Here is a 20,781-nt window from a genome sequence, read left to right on the forward strand (position 1 = left end):
CTTCTTGGATACCTGCGTGAAAACTTTCAACTTAATTTTCTTCAGCATTTGCAGTTGGAGCATAGACTTGGATGATGGTTATGTCAATAGGTTTTCCCAGAAGTCTGATTGAGATTATTCGGTCAGACCCTGCATTAGAGCCCCTAACTGCCTGTGCTACATCATGCCTCAGTATTGGAGCCACTTGGTTTCTTCTGAGTGTGTCATTTCTGGAGTAGAACGCTGTGTAGTTGTCTGACTGAAAGTGTCCCATTCCAGTGCATTTTAGTCACAAACACCAAGCACCGTAATATTTAAATGTTCCTTTTCTTGCTTTACCATTTTCAGTTTACCTTGGTTCCATGTTCCAATTGTGTGTGTGGTACAGCATCAGACTTTCCCTTCAACTCTGTGCACTTTGGCACTGGACGTCCATTGGCTTTAGTCTAGTTGCGTCATTAGCTACAGTGCTATTTGTACTTGTTCTTTTTCACTCTTCCTCAGAGCATACTGTTTGAGTGTCTCAGGACCTGGGGGTGTCATCTTCCAGAACTATCTCATATTCCATTTTGGGCTGTCTCATCATAGAGTTTTCAAGGTAAAAATAAGTTTAAAATAAAGAGAAAAACAAAAGCAGTGGTTTATCATTGCCTTCTGCTGCATGGTGTGTGGGTCCAAATCTCCTGTGCTCGGGTCCATGGTGTCACCATCACCAAAAACCAATGAGATGTAGGTGTCCCTGTGGGTCCTAGAGCAAATTAAGCCTGAACTATTGTTGGAGGCAAAAATAATAAAACTGAGGCTGTCCTACTTTGGGTACATCATGAGAAGGCAGGATTCTTTGGAAAAAAAGGCTGGCAAAAGTCGAAGGCAGTGGGAAAAGAGGAAGACCAAATATGAGATGGAATGGCCATAAAGGAAGCCATAGGCATGAGTCTACAGAAGCTGAGTAGGGCTGTTGAGGACAGGACATTTTGGGCATCACTCATTCATAGGGTCGCGAGGAGTCAAAGCCATCTTGACAGCACATAACAACAAATGTAGAAGCTAAATATAAAGGCAGAGAGATGAGTAAGAAGGGTGACATAATTACATGATAAAATGTCTGTGGTAGTTGGGACGAGGGCAGAAGACAACTGCAGGTATAGAGTCAGAAAAATTAGTTGCTTAACGCGGATTAATGGCCACGCTTGTCATCATAATGAAAAGCATTAACTAAGCTATTATTAAACTGTGTTTGTGGTTGCATGCTAAAATCTTTGTATGAACACAGTCAAATTTCAACTTTGGGGAATGGTTTAGGACCAAGGTAACTCTGTAAGTTTTCAGATATGGGCTGAAGGAAGGGAGCTGAGGCCTGGCAGTCTCGGGCTGTGGGATGCACAGAAAATGGGGTGAGCTGAAGAGGCTGGGGCAGGGATAGGGGGTCAGGTTTATGTTCATAATCCCCTTCCCTTTACTAACAACACTGAGCAGTATCCCTTGGGCCTATGCCATGGGATAGTTCCAGGCAAAAAGTGCAAATCTTCTTTTATTTCTTCAAACTGGAAATCTCATTACATTTGTTTTCTGGCAAAAGAAAGGTTCATTTTACTTTTCCATGGGTAATTTTCTTTTTTTATTACTACTCTCTCTTTTTTTTGGCCTTACCGAGGTATAAGTGACAAATACAATTGTAAGATATTTAAAGTGTACCTAGTGACAATTTGATATATGTTTACATTGTGAAAGGATTCCCCCCGTCAAATACAATTGTAAGATATTTAAAGTGTACCTAGTGACAATTTGATATATGTTTACATTGTGAAAGGATTCCCCCCGTCTAGTTAAGAACCCATCCACATGGGTGATTTTCTTGAGATCACAAAGCCCAGGGCACTGCTTCAAGATCATCTTGTTGTCTAACTCCTGGTTCCTTTTTCAAAAATGAGGACCACTGGAATACTAAGAACAATGACAGCTGCTAGGCCCCATGGGGTCACTGGTAATAAAAATTTCCAGGGGAAATAGAAATCTTGGAAATAGAAAAATCTTGGAAAGTAATTTTATTTTAATCAAAGGCCAATTATAAGACAGAGAAGAAATCAGAGAGAAAGTATTTTCTTAACACAAAGCAACTATACACCAGGACTTAGGTGAATTAATATTTATTCAGAATAGCTTTAGTGCTATTTTTTATTAGAAAACTTTATAAAATTCCATCTGTTATAGGAGTTGTTGAAACAGTCATGAACAATGGTGTAGTTGGTGAGGGGTTGCTGGGCTTTGTTCAACGAATTATTCCAAACTTAACAGATGGGTTTTCTTTTTTCCTAGTTTTATTGTGAAATAATTGACATATGTCACTGTATAAGTTTAAGACGTCCAGCATGATGGTTTGATTTACATATGTTGTGAAATGATTACCACAACAGGATCAGCTAACATCTGTCTTCTCATATAGATACAATAAGAAGAAAAAGAGGAGTGACGTCAGCAACATGGTGGAGTGAGCTGTTCCCTGTGTCTCTACCCCTACGAACTACAACTAAAAGGATATTCATCGATCAGGGGAGGATACCCACACAGCACACCAGGATGCCTGAGAGACCCAAGCAGCTGTATATCTGAAGGTGGATGGACTACCCGCCTTGGAGGAGGTGGTGGAGATAGATGAGCACCCTCTGGACTCCAGGCAGCCCAGCACACATGTGCAACTACTTTCCCGGCTGGAGAGAGCATAGCACCACTGTGGTCCCGAGGGTGGGAGTGTGCCTCAGCACGACTGTGGAAACTGGTGACAGCAGCCCTGAGCCCCCCGTGTGATCACTTCCCCGTCTAGTGGGGGAGCCCTCAGGGCCACACAGCCCACAGAGAGTGGCACAGGCTTGGACCCTGTGGGGAAGCCCCACCCGCCAAGCACAAAGGCCGGTACTACCTAGGAGCAGAGGGCAGCTGAGCTGCAGCTCAGGCGAACAAGCTCCCCACTGCCGTGAACACCAATAGCACTGCTGTGGCCCCAAACTGGGGAAGCGTGTCTCATCAGTACTGTGAGAGCAGGCAGCAGTGGCCCCGAGCCCCCGTGTGATCACTCTTTCATCTAGTGGGAGAATCCACAATCCCACCCAGTCCCAGGGAGTGGCTTTGGCTTGGTCCCAGAGGGGAGGACCCCCCAACAAGCACAACAGCTGGTGCAACCTAGGAGCAGAGGGTGGCAGAGGTCCCAGTCCAAGTGAACAAGCTCCTGGCTGCTGTGAACACCCATAATACTGCTGCGGCCCCAAAGTGGGGAAGTGTGTCTTGGTGGGACTGTGAGAGCAGGCAGCAGTAGCCCTGAGCCCCCATGTGACCACACTCTTGTCTGGTGGGAGAATCCACAATCCCACCCAGGCCCAGGGAGTGGCTTTGGCTCAGTCCCAGAGGGCCCCGAGCCCCTCACATGACTACTTTCACATTTGGTGGGAGACCCCACAGGCCCACTGTGATCCCAAGGAATGACCCAGGCTTCGACAGGCACAGCTGACAGGGATTGAGGCAGTCAGCTCAGATTACACAGCTCCTGCCCCTCCACCAAGTGGCAGCAGGCAGAACCTGCATCCAGAAACTATCACTATGCGCCAGCACAAATCCACTCCATCAAATGGTATAAAGAAATTTATTAATACTCCAGGCCAGAAGGAAAAAGACAAACACCCAGAAACCAATCCTGAAGGCATGGAAATCTACGATTTAAATGACAAAGAATTCAAGATAGCCATCATAAGAAAACTCAGTGAGCTACAAGAGAATTCTGAAAGACAGTTCAATGAAATCAGGAACCAAATTACTGAACAGAGGGAATTCTTCACAAAAGAGATTGAAACTATAGAGAAAAACCAAACAGAATTGTTAGAGATGAAAAACACAACGGATGAGATAAAGAAAAATCTGGAGTCCTTAAACAACAGGGCTGACAATATGGAGGATAGAATTAGCAATCTGGAGGATAGGAACACAGAAATGCTTCAGATGGAGGAGGAGAGAGAACTTAGACTAAAAAGAAATGAAGAAATGCTCTGAGAAATATCTGACTCAATTAGGAAATGCAACATAAGGATTATAGATATTCCAAAGGGAGAAGACAGGGAAAAAGGAGTAGAGAGCATATTGAAAGAAATAATAACTGAGAACTTCCCAAACCTGGAGAAGGAGCTGCAATTACATGTAAAAGAAGACAACAGGACTCCTAATTACCTCAATGTCAAAAGACCTTCTTCAAGGCATATATTAGTAAAGCTGGCAAAAGTCACCGATAAAGAAAAAATATTAAGGGCAGCAAGGCAGAAGAGAATAACCTATAAAAGGAAGCACTATCAGGCTTTTAGCGGATTTTTCAGCAGAAACCTTACAGGCCAGGAGAGAGTGGAATGATATATTCAAAATTTTGAAAGACAAAAACTTTCAGCCAAGAATACTATATCCAGTGAAAATATCCTTCAGATATGATGGAGAAATAAAAACTTTCCCAGATAAAGAAAAGCTGAGGGAGTTAATTGCCACAAGACCTGCACTACAAGATTTGATCAAGAAAGCCCTCATACCTGAAAAAAAAAAGAAAGAAAGGGTTTACAAGCCTTGAGCAAGTGGATAAATAGGCAGTCTGAGCTGACTGGGTGGATAAATGCAGTTCTCTATCAGAACAGATTAGCAAACACGTAATTATAACTCTAAAGATAAAGGAGCAGAAAACATCAAAAATAAATATTATCACTTCATTTTAACCACAAATTCACAACACACAATAGAATAAGTTGTGACAACAGCAACTTAGAAGGGGAAGAGGAAAGGGATGAAATCAACTTAGACTAAGGGAACAAGAGGCTGTCAAGGAATGGACTATCTCATCTGCAAGATCTTTTATACAAACCACACGGTAACCACTGAACAAAAAATAAGAGCAAAGACACAAATGATAAATAATGAGAAAACCATCATAGAGAGCCACTAAACTGAATTAGCAGTCCAAGAGAAACAGGGAAATACATAACAACTGAAAAACAAGTGATAAAATGGCAGCATTAAGCCCTCATATATCAATAATCACTCTAAATGTAAATGGATTGAATTCCCCAATCAAAAGACACAGAGTGGTGGGATGGATTAAAAAGCAAGACCCAACAATTTGGTGCCCCCAGGAAACACATCTCAGCTCTAAAGACAAACACAGGATCAGAGTGAAGGGGTGGAAGACAATACTCCAAGCTAATGGCAAACAAAAGAATGCAGGTGTTGCCATACTTGTATGAGACAAAGTAGATTTCAAGATAAAAAAGGTAATGAGAGACAAAGAGCGGCAATATATAATGATAAAAGGGACACTGCACCAAGAAGATATATCAATTATAAATATATATACACCCAACACAGGAGCACCAAAGTACATAAAGTAACTATTAACAAACCTAAAATGTGATATCAACAACAACACAATAATAGTAGGGAACCTTAACACCACACTTACATCAATGGATAGATCATCCAGACAAAAAGTCAATAAGGAAATAGTGGACTTAAATGAAAAACTATACCAGATGGACTTAATAGATATACATAGAGCACTCCATCCAAAAACAGCAGATCACACACACTTCTCTAGGGTGCATGGAACATTCTCAAGGATAGACCATATGTTGGGAAACAAGGGAAATCTCTATAAATTTAAGAAGATTGAAATCATAACAAGAGTCTTTTCCGACCATAATGCTATGAAACTAGAAATCAACTACAAGAAGAAAGCTGGGAAAATGACAAAGATGTGGAGACTAAACAACATGATACCCAGAAACCAATGGATAATTGAAGAAACTAAAGGAGAAATCAAAGAAAATCTGGTAACAAATGAAAATGAAAATACACCATACCAACTCATATGCGGTGCAGCAAAAGTGGTCCTGAGAGGGAAAATCATAGCAATACAGGCCAATGTTAACAAACAACAAAAATCCTAAATAAGCAATCTTAAACTACACCTAACAGAATTAGAAAAAGAAGAACAAACAAAGATCAAAGTCAGCAGAAGGAGGGAAATAATAAAAATTAGAGCAGAAATAACTGAAATTGAAACCAAAAAAACAGTAGAAAGGATCAATGAAACAAAAAGCTGGTTCTTTGAGAAGATAAACAAAATTGACAAACCCTTAGCCTGACTCACCAAGAAAAAAAGAGAGAAGCTCAAATAAATAAAATTAGAAATGAAAGAGGAGAAATTACAATGGATACCACAGAAATACAAAGGATTATAAGAGAATACTATGAAAAATTATATTCCATGAAATTGGACAATCTAGAAGAAATGGATAAATTCTTAGACTCATACAACCTCCCAAAACTGAATCAAGAAGAAACAGAGAATCTGAATAGACCAATCACAAGTAAAGAGATTGAAACAGAAATCAAAAACCTCCCAAAAAATAAAAGTCCAGGACCAGATGGCTTCTCTGGAGAATTTTACCAAACATTCAAAGAAGATTTAATACCTATCCCTCTCAAACTATTCCAAAAAATAGAGGTAGATGGAATACTTCCTAACACATTCTACGAGGCCAACATCACTCTGATACCAAAGTCAGACAAGGACAATACAAAGAAGGAAAATTACAAGCCAATATTGCTGATGAATATAAATGCAAAAATCCTCAACAAAATATTGGCAAACTGGGGGCTGGCCCCATGGCTTAGTGGTTAAGTGCGCCCTCTGCTACTGGCAGCCCGGGTTCAGATCCTGGGCACGCACCAACGCACCGCTTCTCTGGCCATGCTGTGGCGGTGTCCCACATACAGCAACTAGAAGGATGTGCAACTATGACATGCAACTATCTACTGGGGCTTTGGGGGGAAAAAAAGCAGGAGGATTGGCAATAGATGTTAGCTCACAGCCAGTCTTCCTCGGCAAAAAGAGGAGGATTAGCATGGATGTTAGCTCAGGGCTGATCTTCCTCACACACACACAAAAATATTGGCAAACCCAATACAGCAATACATTAGAAAGATCATACACCATGATCAAGTGGGTTTTATACCAGGGACACAGGGATGGTTCAATATCCACAAATCAATACACCACATTAAAAAATGAGGAATAAAAACCACATGATCATCTCAATAGATGCAGAGAACGCATTTGACACGATCCAACATGCATTTATGAAAAAAACTCTCAACAAAATTTGTATAGAAGGAATGTACCTCAACATAATAAAGGTCATATATGACAAACCCACAGCCAACATCACACTGAATGGGGAAAGTCTGAAAGACATCCCTCTGAGAACAGGAACAAGACAAGTGTGCCCACTCTTGCCACTCTAATTCAACATAGTTCTGGAGGTTCTGGCCAGAGCAATTAGCAAGAAAAAGGAATAAAAGGAATCCAAATAGGCAACGAAGAAGTGAAACTCTTGCTGTTTGCAGATGACATGATTCTATATATAGAAAACCCTAAAGAATCCATCGGAAAGCTATTAGAAATAATCAACAACTACAGCAAAGTTTCAGGGTACAAAATCAACTCACAAAAATCAGTTGCATTTCTATACTCTAATAACAAACTAACAGAAAGAGAACTCAAGAAAACAATCCCATTTACAATCACAACAAAAAGAATAAAATATCTAGGAATAAATTTAACCAAGGAGGTAAAAGGCCTATACAATTAGAACTATAAAACATTATTGAAAGAAATCGATGGTGACATAAAGAAATGGAAAGATATCCCATGCACATGGATTGGAAGAATAAGCATAGTTAAAATGTCCATACTACCTAAAGCAATCTACAGTTTTAATGCAATCCCAATCAGAATCCCAATGACATTCTTCATGGAAAAAGAACAAAGAATCCTAAAATTCATATGGGGCAACAAAGACCCAAAATAGCTAAAGCAATCCTGAGAAAAAAGAACAAAGTTGGGGCCATCACAATCCCTGACTTCAAAATATTCCACAAAGCTATAATAATCAAAACAGTATGGTCCTGGTACAAAAACAGACATACAGATCAATGGAAGAGAATTGAAAGCCCAGAAATAAAACCACACATCTACGGAGAGCTAATCTTTGACAAAGGAGCTAAGAACATAGAATAGAGAAAGGAAATTCTCTTCAATAAATGGTGCTGGGAAAACTGGACAGCCACATGCAAAAGAATGAAAGTAGACGTTATCTTGTGCCATACACAAAAAGTAACTCAAAATAGATCAAAGATTTGAAGGTAAGACCTGAAACTATAAAACTCCTTGAAGAAAATATAAGTAGAACACTCTTTGACATCAATCTTAGAGGGATCTTTTTGAATTCCATGTCTACTCGGACAAGGGAAACAAAAGAAAAAATAAGCAAGTGGGACTTCATCAAACTAAAGAGCTTCCGCAAGGCAAAGGAAACCAGGATCAAATGAATAGACAACCCACCAGCTAGGAGAAGATGTTTGCGAATTATATATCTGACAAGGGGTTAATCTCCATAATATATAAAGAACTCACACAACTGAACAACAGAAAAATCAAACAACCAGATCAAAAAATGGGCAGAGGGTATGAATAGACATTTTTCCAAGGAAGATATACAGATAGGCAATAGGCATATGAAAAGATGTTCAACATCACTAATCATCAGGGAAATGCAAATCAAAACAACACTAAGATATCACTTGACACCCGTGAGAAGGTCTATAATCACCAAGACAAAAAATAACAATGTTGCAGAGGATGTGGAGAAAAGAGAACTCTCATTTACTGCTGGTGGGAATGCAAACTGGTGCAGCATCTATGGAAAACAGTACGGAGATACCTCAAAAAATTAAAAATAGAAATACCTTATGATCCAGCTATCCCACTTCTGGGTATTTATCCAAAGAACTTGAAATCAAATCCAAAGAGGCTTATGCACCCCTATGTTCATTGCAGCATTATTCATTATAGCCAAGAAGTGGAAGCAATCAAAAAGTGTCCATTGACAGTTGATTGGATAAAGAAGGTGTGGTGTATATATATACATACATATATATATATGTATGTATATATATACACACAATGGAATACTACTCAGCCATAAAAAAGACAAAATTGTCCCATTTGCAACAACATGGATGGACCTGGAGGGCATTATGTTAAGTGAGATAAGCCAAACAGAGAAAGACCAGCACTGTATGACTTTACTCATATTTGGAATATAAACTAACACACGGACAGAGAGAACAGTTTGGTGATTACCAGGGCGAAGGGAGTTGGGGGGTGGGCACAAGGGGTGAAGGGGTGCATTTATATGGTGACTGAGAAATAATAATGTACAACTGGAATCTCACAATGTTATAAACTATTACGACATCGATAAAAAAAAAGTTACACACAAATAATAAAAGTGCATCTTGGCTGAATAGATCAAGAGACTCCTTCTGCCAGATCTGGGAGGAATTTCTCTTCTCTATTAGTTCTTCTCTATTAACCTTTTGATTAACTGCTCTTAAACACTTCTTAACACTGCAATAATTGCCTTATATAACTCAATTTATCATCACAACTATAAGATGGGCACTATTATTAGCCCCATTTTACCATCGAAGGAACTGAAGCTCAGAGAGGCCAAAGAACTTGCTCAAGGTCACACAGCCAGTAAGCTGCAGAGTTTAAAGTTGAACCCTTGTCAGTCTGACTCCAAAACCGTTTTCCTGAACTTTTATACTGTATACTATACTTTCTTTATCTCGTGACAATGCTGAGTTCATTAAGAAGTGAGAAACCACTTCTATGTAAAGTATTCCCGTGGACCTCATGTAATCCTGAACTATTTAACAAAACTGTTCTGTGGGGTTTTTCTATCCCTGTGCTACCCCATCCGCACACCTGTATTCCCCATCCATCCCTCTAGGCGTGGAGGGACTAGCAGGACAGGGTAGCTAAAGCTAGCACCTTTGCAAAGCATTTTGTTTCAAGGTGTCCCATTTCGTTACCTCATTAACGAATGGCTACAAAGAATCAAAGAGAACAACAATCTGTCCACCCCTTGAGCCCCTCCTTTGACCCAACTTACTCCATGGAGTCGATGATTTTTTTTGGCTCCACAGGGCATGGATAGATGACTTCATCGATGTGCTTCAGGTTACAATTTGAATAGGCAGTAGAGATATGTATGAAGGCTTCGAGCTTTGGCATCTGACTGGCCATAAGCAAGAGCTGCTGGGTGGCAGCGACGTTTAGTTGCACGGCATGTCTAGAGAAGATGAAGCGGAAGGAGACACAATGAGGCCACTCAGCATCCTGCCTTGCTGTACGTCACCTACTCCAGTCACTGGCAGAGCCATCTGATTTTTGTGGCTGCCTCAAAGGACCAGGAAGAAAAGTATGAGTCATGACTACACAGTTATGTGATACTTGGAACATATTATATGTGGGTGATGTATCCTGTGCACATAAATCTTATTCATTGAAGCATTTGTGCATATTGCATTTAGAAGTCATGGTTCTACAAACAACTGGAAGGAAAAAAATCACAACCCTCTGAATTTATAAAGAAGCTACTTAAGCAGCCATTAAAAGAACAAAAATATGTAAATTAAACACCTAATTCAAGAAGTCGGAAAATTTAAATAAATCGGAGGAGAGCAACAGTGGATATAGAATGAGAATTACAAGTTTCTATTGCAAAGGTCCAGGTCAGACATGAAAATTGAAGTCAAAATCCTAAATTTTAGCTAATAGAATAGAAAGCCACATAAACACAATATGTGATGAAAATAAAATAGTTCATTCCAGAAATACATGGTTTATATAATATTAGGAAACCTATTAATCTAACAATTCAAAAAGAGAAAAACTATATGATCATCTATATGTATTTTGAAAAGTTGAAAAATGACATTCAATATCCATTTCCAATTGAATTTTTAAAAATTCATTATAAGAGGAACAAAATGATTAAAAAATGTATACATCAATATGCTAGCCTGTATCATGCTTAATAGCCAGCCCGGGAGATCTGGTGGTTAAGATTCAGCGCTCTCACCACAGCATCCAGGGTTCACTTGTCTGTCGGTTGTCATCCTGTGGCAGCTGCGTGTTGCTGTGATGCTGAAAGCTATGCCACTGGTATTTCAAATACCAGCAGAGTCACCCATGGTGGACAGGTTTCAGCGGAGCTTTCAGACTAGACAGACTAGGAAGAAGGACCTGGCCACCCACTTCCAAAAAAATTGGCCATGAAAACCCTATGAATAGCAGTGGAGTATTGTCTGATAGAGCACTGGAAGGCGAGAGGATGACAAAAAATTCAGGGCAGGGTTCCGCTCTGCTGTCCACAGGGAAGCTAGGAGTCGGAATCAACTCCGTGGCACTAACAACGACAATCATGCTTAATGGTGAAAGTTGAGCACTGCTTTTCAAGTCAGGGCAAGAACGATGTCTACAACACCACTACTGCTTCACAGTGCTCTGAAGTTCCAGCCTTGTCATTAGAGAGGAAAACAAAACTAATGATCAGATCTAATATTGTACAGACAGGCACAAAAATCACTATCAGAATATAATTGTATATCTGGAAAACAGCAGCTATACAAATAAAAATTAGACAGTAAAATGGAAGAAAAGCACACATTCAAAGTCAAACATTTATAAAACATACCAAATTAATAATAAATGATTAGGCTCTATATAAAGAAAACCATAAAACTTCATTAAGGGTCAGAACAGAAAAACTGAACTAATAGAAAGACATATGGTTCTTGGACAGGAAGAACCAATGTTTTAAATATGTTTTTCTAAATGAATCTGCATATTCAAGGTAATCCCAATCAAACTCTCAACACTTGTAAAAACTTGGCAAAATTATTCTAAGTTTAATCAAGAATCTAAGTAAGTGAGACTAGTCAGGAAAAACTATAAAAAGAGAATGATGTGTGTATACTTCCCTAATAAAATAAAAATTACAGTAAGTAAAATACTGTGGTACTGGAAGAGAAAGCCTAATTAATGGAACAAAATAAAGAGTTCAAAAATGGGAACTTAATATATTGTAAGAGTTTCCTTTCAAATAAAGAGTAAAAATAAATCATTTAATAAATGTCGTTTAAGAAATGACCACCTGTTAGAAATTTTTTAAAAAGTTACTGTACATTAACACCTACATTACTATTTACAGAAGTTTCCGGACTATTCCTCTTTATAGCTAAATAAATTTTAAATGAGTCAGAGATTTAAATGTGAAAATAAAACAAAAATACTGGAAGAAATTATAAATAACTGCATAAATAATAAAAACAGTTGAGGACAAATGATGAACTATTAAAATACTTTGAACCTTATAAAAGACAAAGAGTTAATATGCTAACTCTTCCAAGAAGTTTTAAAATTGACAAGAAAAAATGGTTTCAAGAGAAAAATAGGTAAGGAACATGAATAGACATTTCACAAAAGAATAAAATGCCAATAAGCATTTAAACATCTTCAACCTTTCTAATTATCAAATAAGTAAAAATCAAAAGATACAATGCCATTTCCATTATCATATTGACAATGTTAAATAGAATTAAAACATTATAATACAGTATTATTTGTGTCAGACATGAGATTCATGTGCATAGGGACAGTGTAAATTGATTCCACCTTTTGGGAAAGCAATTTAGGATGACATGTCAAAATGTAAGCTGTTCATAACCTGGGCACATCTGGTACGCATCTGACAATTCTACTTCTGGGAACTTACCCCAAAGGGAACGCACCCAAGGGTATAAAAACAAACATATGCAATGCACAGAGATGTTCATTCAGAGTTGTTTATAATAGCGAAAAACTAGAACAATCCAAAAAATGTCCATCAATACAGAACTGGTTAAGTGTATTATAGATAATTACGTACAATGGAAAGTCATGTACTCATTGCAAATCATAATAGAATATTTATTGACAATGAAAGATATCCAAAAATATAATTGAGCATCTTGCAAAACATCATTCTCAATATGATGCCATTTTTTTGTAAAGTGAACATAAATCTATTTTATTATGATTTAAAAATTATTATTTTTAAATCTGCATTTAAGAAATGCAGGGCTGCATAAAGAAATGTTGGAATGGGTGTTCTCCACAATATTAAAGGGTTATCTCTGGATGGTAAGATTTTGAAGAAGTTTTACTCCTTGTATTCTTTTTTCATTGCGAATACATCTTTTTTTTGTAACAGAAACCATAAAGAAACTTAGACAGACATGGGTGCACACCACGTATACATAGAAGCCACGAGAGGGAAATGGGAATGTACCTCAGATGGTCGTCAAAGCGTACAGTGGCGGCACAGTGGAAGACGATGTTTGTGCAGGAGAGAAGCTCCTGCGTGTCCTCCTTGCTGATGGCAAAGTCGCTCTGATTGAGATCTGCAGAGATAGCTCTGATCTTCTCATGCACGTCTGGACAAACTTCTTTGACTTTTTCAAAGAGCTAAAACATAAATATAAATCAATATACGGAGATCATCATCACCATCACATTGTTCTTGTTTTCACTGACTTGTTTCATTATAATTCTCAAAGATTGATTTTAGGTGTACTAAAATCACTCAAAGAAGGCATCTACTCAAGAGCCATTTGCTTTGTTTCATGCAATTCAAAGTCAGCTTAGTATAATTCCTGCTCCTTTTCATCTGATAATCATTTGAACTTCAGTTCCAATAACCAGGAAGGAGCGTGGTTTGAACTCCTCCTTCGGGGTGAAGGAGTGAACGTAAGTCATTCATATCCTGCTCCATCTTCTTGTCCCCTGAAAGGCAGCTTCATGTTTATACATGGTGACTGTTTCCATTTTTCGCTGGGAAAAAATGGTCGTCGGTGCGCGCCCGGGATCTGAACCCGGGCTGCCCGTAGCGGAGGGCACACTTAACCACTAAGCCACGGGGCCGGCACCTAATTAATTCTTTAATATTCTAATTTATACAAGAACAAAGGAAGGGGCAGTGGCAGTTTTAGCTTTTATTACAATTATTCAGATGGATCGGAGTCTCTACTTTCCCCTTCACACAGAAGATCTTAGATTAAATTGGTATTTTCCATTTTCTCAGAAAATATGATTTTAATAAAATGATCTTGGTTCCAACCTATTTGGATAAAATGAAATTTTACTGTAGTATTGGCATGGTACGTTAACAGTGAGGAAAAGGAAAGTAAGGCTAAATGTTTAGAAAGGTTAAGAGGAGAGAAAATTAGTCTGTGGTTTTAATCATAGTGAAGTGGCAGAGACAGCCCTCTTCTCCCCTTTAACCACAGACGAATTTTCATTATTTCCTCGATCCTTAGTAGCAGCCTTTTCTCTCCATTAGAGAGCTACCCCGGGCTTTTTTATTAGGCACTAAGAAGTTGACCTCAGAGAGTCAGAGAAATCATGTCTCATTTGTAATAGGCAAGACCATGTTCAGAGGCCATCCTGGGAATTCAGTAAGAGTGACTGTGGAAGAGAGTTGAATCCATATATTGTCCTGGCAAGTTAATATACTTCTGTCTCTGAGGTACCATTTTTCTGCACTATAGGGTCAGTGGGGTGTTACTATAATTCTGAAAATAATTTGGAAGTTAGGTCAATCCTCAACACTTTTTTGACATCTGGGATTGATAAGGTTGATAAAGTGTCTAAGAGACATTCTCAACAAAGGTCATTGTGGTTCTCCAGAAAGATACTTAACAGCTCTTCTACTCTCGGTAGATCATAGCATGAAAAATATTTGCTTTCATAGTCAAATGGTTTCTTTCTCGTAGTTCATGTTCATTGTACAACAAACACATATCGGATATTTTTGGATACGTTTATCTAAAAGTTGTACAATTTCCCTCTTTGTTATTAGTTGAATTTGTAGAAGGCTCTTTTTTGAGTCTGCGTGATAGATTTTACTCACGGGAAATTTATTTAGGATTCTGTGGAGTCTTTGACTCTGGCCTGTGATAATTTCTGGCTGCTTGAGAGCAAGAAGTGGAGGATGACGTCAGTGTCCACCCTTCTAGCACCCTCCTCACATGTGGCGTATGCTGCCATGTATAGATTTTCTCTTGCCTTTGGTTTTTGTGACTTTAAAGGCAGAGAATACTGTTATACCATATGGTACATTCAGACAACCTGAGCGATCTTGAACAGCACCAAGATACCAATTTACAGCATGCCTATTTTAGGAGATAATTACTCTTTAAGGAAATAATGTCCCAATCTATATTCTATTTATTGATTTATATTTTCAAATGAGAGAGCATATCTGAATGAACATAGTGCAATTGAAAAAAATCTGAGTTTTCTGATCCAGATGGTATTGATTATGGTCAGCCAAAATAGAATCAATGAATTGGCTGCATCAATTCCAACTACAGTGCTAAATAAGAGTTCCAGTTTACTCTATTACCCATTCCTAATAATGTGACTTTCCGTGGCTGGAGTCTCACCATACTGCTATAGCTTCTAACAAACTAATACTCTTTAAATGTTGCCACATCCTTTCTATTCCATTCTATGGATCTTTCACATCCATTCTATTTATAGAATGCTAGAGACTACAGCCAACTGCCAGCCAACAGGTCAGTGCTTTTTAAAGTGTTATCCACCATGCGAACTGCATTGGAATCACTAGTATGGCTATTAAAAATGTATATTCCTGGACCCCCTCCCATACCTACTAAATAAGAAATTACTGAGGCATAGCCAGGAGTTGCATTTCACATCAAGTTCTGGAGCTGATTTTAACTGATCCCAAGATGAGAACTTTTCTAGTTGGAGTGTTAACATGGATAATTGCTGCTGAACAATTGTGTATGATTTATTTTTCTCTGTAACCGCCCAGGGCAGTTACAGGACATGAGTGGTTTTCAAACTGTGTAGGGATACAAAATATCTGGGAACCAGTTAAAATGATTTCCTTACTCCACTCTCAGAGATCTTGACTCATACGTAGGTTTGGTATGTAACCAGGAAGTTGTATTTCTTAACTAGCCACACAGATAGGTCTGACAGTCTGGGTGCCATACTTGAAGAAATACCGACTCTGAAAATTCTCCATTTTTAAAGTCATGGCTTAAATTTCCCCCTTTGGTTTGTAAAATCCTTGATTCTTGTTTATCTTTATGCTCGACAGCACCCAGTTCATTGGAAGGACTCAAATTTTGCTTGTTGAATGAAATTAATTACTGTAAGAAGAGGAACAGAACCGTAAATGGGAGCTTGATTCCTGAAGTTGTTTGCTTACTCACTCTTCTTCATTGGTGGGATGAGAGACAGCAGATATTTACTACTAAAAGAAGACACAAAGTGTTCCCTGGGGTCCTGGGTATTAACTGTCAAGGAGCTGGAAAGCCTCAGAGCAGACTCCCTTCTTTTGTAATAATAACAAGAATGAAGGACAGATGAAATGATGCAAATGAATCTCAGTAGACACCAGCTCTTCTGAAAGTTTCTTTGCTCATACGAGACATTAATTAAAGGTAAGAAAAAATAGACAGAATAAAAGTGAGTGAAGAAAAAATATAATTTCAAGAATTTCATTGAAGTTCCACCAATAACGAACTTCATGTAATTATTTTAGATTCTAAGGGTTTATCATATCCCTTCTCATGTATTCTTTCTTTAATGGCATAGGACCGAGAAGGTAGAGTTGAGTAACTACAGCCACTTATGAAAACTCAAGCAGAGGGACTGCTGCTTTTCCATTTTATGAAACAGTACTCTTAATGGGAGCAGGACTGTCTGTGGTCACTGACAGATAACAGCTGGGAGGTGATCTAAGCATTTCAAACTGATAACAAAACACATTTCTCTTGGAAAGTTTAGGAGTGTTCCACTGATTTGACATTACATAGGCAAATATTTCTCTCTCAATTTGTTTTTAAACATGAGAGACTATTCTATTTATGGCAATAGTTACTTATAGCCCAGAGGCAAGAGAGAAACTTTGCAAATCCTGAGTAAGAAAATTCAGCAGAATGAGAAAACCAGAAAGAGAAATTTTTGGATTCAATAAACTCCTTGGGCATGACTTCTACGGCCAGACACTAAGACCGCATTTTTATTAGAAGCAGGAATTGGGCAAGAGATGGGGTCATGACATTTATGTTATGCTTTTGAAACAATGGAGAGGTCTTCAACTTGGACTTCTGCAATCGACTTGTTATCCACATGACCTCACTTTAGAGGTATCCACAGTAGATTTGGTCACTACTTCTTGGGGACCGTTGAAAATAATCGTATCTTTAATAATCATGACAGTCTTTGATCTTTATTCAGTTTACTGTGTCCGTCTCTTCAAATATTACTATATCATTTAGTTCCAATAACCCACCAAAATTTGCTTAATGTTTTTACTTTGGGATAAAAAGGGTAAAGTCCCTTAAACTAAAGGGCAATCTCTGTGGAATATCTGGTGTCCTAAAGAGCCTATAACATTTATCAGAGAAATTTGAGAATGCTGAGTAAAAGCAAATCAACGGATTCTGTAAGTTAGCTCTCGAACAAGAAAGACTTACTAAGTTGAGAACAATTAAACATAAATAAGTATGTGTAAATTAAGGCAAAAAACTATCATACCAATGTAAATAACCACAAAAATTTACAAAATGTTAGGATTTGCTAGTTCACTAACAACTGGCATAAGATATAAAGGATTAACCTAGAAGTTCTATTGCTTTAGTGAGGACTATTTCTATAAGACCAGAAGGCGGTATGGTGTAATAGCCTGGTTATCAAACTTTGGCATTTGGCATTTTGCCTGGGAAGTTGTTTAAAAAACAAAAACTTCAGACATCCTGACTCAAGAAAACTCTGGAGATTCTGACTCAACAGTTCTGAGTTGAAGCTTGGGCATCCGCACTTTGTACAAGCTCTCTAGTGAGTCTGATACACACTGAGGGTGAGACCCGTTGGTGTGCTGGAAAGATCTCAGGCTCTTTGGAGTCAGGAGGCCTGGGTTTGAATCCTAGTTCTGCCATTTATTAGCTGCGTGACTGGGGCAAGTGACATCTTGGGGCCTCAGTGTTTTCATTTGCATATTTATCTAAAATGCCAATCCCTGGACTATGTCATTCTGTGACCTCAGGAAACTAATGATGCAGATATTTTCTGCTATTCTTAAAAACAATTTTGCATTAAAAAAATTTTCACTTTGCATAAGAATCTATAATAAATGCCAAAGGTGATACAATGTTCAGTTCTTCATCTTATTATGCTTTGTTCCCCAAGGTCATTTTCACAGAGTTCTTTGAGAATAAGTACCTGGGCAAGAAAGGAGCTGGGTGGCTAGGAAGATGGAGACCAGTCTTAAGACTATTTCTACTCTCCAGCAGAATTGGTGGCATCTTTGCATTATCCATGCTAAAGGATGGGAAAAGTGATGATACTAATCCGGAAGTGGCCATAGTTTTACCTTCCTAATGAAGTTGTCAACATTGGGAGAAATACTAACTGGGGAGCAGGGCATGGTAATCAGAGTGTAGAGGAAGCAATTTCTTAGGGGAGGCAATGCAATGCAGTGGGGAAAGCATGGGCTTTAGAGATAACGGAACTGCATTTAAATTCTGCTTTGTCACTTCCTTGGCATTTCCTTGGATAGGTGACAACTTTCTTGGATTACCCACTCATTTGTGAGGTAGCAATATAGAACACCACAGAATTTTGTGAGATTAAAAGGGTGATGAAAATCAGATGCCTAGCATAGTGCCTGCCACTTAATAGGTTTTCAATAATAGGAACACTCCCTTCCCACATCCCCAAGATTCCATTTTTAAAAGCTGCTAATCAGACAGCTCTGTGTGTGTGTATTTGTGTGTGTTGGGTCATCCCAAGGCTTCTGATTATACCACGTAATCCAGATACCTATGAAAACCAAATGTATTCCAGAGCCATGTCGAATCCTGTTGCTCATTGACTTTTTGAGTGAAATAAGTATGGGCAACTTGAAGCTTTAAGAAAGACTTGATGTGATTGGAAGAAATTTTAAAAGAAAGAAAGAAGCTCAACATGTGAAATCATGCCAGTGGTTGAATTAACTAGTGAATGGGATGATAAAAGAAAATAAGAGATTGAGAAAATAAATTGCTTCTATTTCTGTGACTGTTAGCATATCCCCAGGACTAAATCAATTTCTTTAGGGTGTTTTTTTTTCTTAAAAGAAAGGAAATGGCCCATTGGGGAGAGGCTTTACATGCTTCAACTAATCTGAGTTGGGTAACTGTCAAACTAAAGACCTGTTATACTCTTTTAAAAGTGAGCGTTTGTTAATCATGGGAAACTTAAATTCCTAACAAGATTATATTCCCTTTAGTTGTCCCAAGTTTACAGAAGCCTCTTGCTTTTGGTGGGGTAATTAATTTATTAGAAAAAATAAAACATAGTAATGGAACAAAACTGGCATTGGGAATTTAAAAAACAAACTTCTGTTTCCACTTGCTTTTACTTTATATAGAGATTCAGTAGAATCATTAATGTCAATCAGAAATTCATTTTTGGAGGTTGAGAACAAGAATATTTTACACAGGGTAGCCTGGACCAAACATGAAAATGCTTTTTTTCCTTATGAAAGAGTCTTTGAAAATTAACAAGGAACTTTTACATAAAACGAAATTAACATTTCTGTTGGGTGCTTCTTAATACTCAACAATTTCAGATTGTTGGCCTTTTCTTTGCAGGTGTTGTTTGTGTCAAAGTCAATTTTTTTAGTTTAAAGTCAATTTGCTTAAATGCATTATTTTTCCTCTTAGGAATTAATTTATCTAATGTCTTCTAGAGACTTCCAAACAGTGACAGTCTTGCAGAAAGTTTCAAGAAACTATTTTATAAAATGTTGCTCTTTTCTATCGTCTTGAACCTAATCAGTTCTGTGAACTGAGGGCCCAGAGTGTGACCCAAAGGTCTCCAGGCTATTTCAAAGTTGATTTAACTCAGGTGAAAATTAGGGCTTACTGAGTTATTCACAGTTTTCCTGAGAAGTTGACTTGAAATATCCAGTGCAACCTCCCAAATTCTGCCTCTGTTGATAAATCCACTTTCTGGGGACATCATACAGGATTGTCCCTCCCTAGAAACCCTGAATTTTGCCTGTTCTTCTCAGATGATGCAATCCAAACCCAGCAAAATTGTAAGTGAACATAAGTGAGGCCATCTTGTTACACTAAATGGCCCCAGCCCCTCCTGTGTGTGAACTACTTGCGGCTCTCACGTGCTCCAAAAAATTCACATGCTCTCCTGATTTATGGCCTCTGCTTACATATGTACTCCCCAATAGCTTGATAAATTAAAACTTTGTTTTATGAGTTTCTCTCCAGGAATAGGCTGACCATAGGTGGGAAACACACCTACAAGGTATCCATCACAGCTGACAGAAGAATGGAACAAGGTAATGCCTAGAGCTTGTCGTGCATGGAGACCAACATCCCTGGACCCCCTCGTTACTGCCCATTTTCCCTATATAACTGCCTCAAGATTCTATAATCTTTGAAGACGGGTCTTTGAGACATTTGTCACCTGTCTTCTGATTTGCTGGCCAATCTAATTAAACTTCGTTTCTCAATCTCTAACTCATTGTGATTAATTGGCTCAGATCTCGGTGAGCAGAGCGAGCCCATTGCTCCGTATCAAATTTTGGCCACCCAGATGGACACTAGCCTCTGCCCGTGGCTAGTCAACTTGGAGGAAGCTGTTTTGGGCTTTTCCCCCGCAACTGGTGGGCAGCTTTTTCTTTTTTTTCCACCCGGAAAATTCCCTTTGTGGCTTCCTGTCTCGCCGACTGCCTCTAACGCTTCAGTGATCGGGAAACGAATGACTGGACCGTAAGCTGAGGAGTT

The 20,781-nt window shown here is 38.6% G+C and overlaps 1 protein-coding gene across 5 annotated transcripts in view; it reads right to left on the reverse strand.

The window, feature by feature from the left end:
• Positions 1–20,781, reverse strand: part of LOC101407294 (fatty acyl-CoA reductase 2-like) — a 126,145-nt gene that overhangs the window by 33,173 nt on the left and 72,191 nt on the right. For all 5 annotated transcript variants that reach the window (XM_087442623.1, XM_087442622.1, XM_087442621.1 and 2 more), the window contains 2 exons: positions 13,245–13,420; positions 10,023–10,202 (listed from right to left, as the gene is read on the reverse strand). In XM_087442623.1, coding sequence (XP_087298749.1) covers positions 10,023–10,202; positions 13,245–13,420 — 356 coding nt within the window. The remainder of the gene's footprint in view (positions 1–10,022; positions 10,203–13,244; positions 13,421–20,781) is intronic.

Source organism: Ceratotherium simum, chromosome 17 (assembly GCF_057802395.1).
Source record: "Ceratotherium simum simum isolate JZ-2026a chromosome 17, ASM5780239v1, whole genome shotgun sequence".
Lineage (NCBI taxonomy): Eukaryota > Metazoa > Chordata > Mammalia > Perissodactyla > Rhinocerotidae > Ceratotherium > Ceratotherium simum.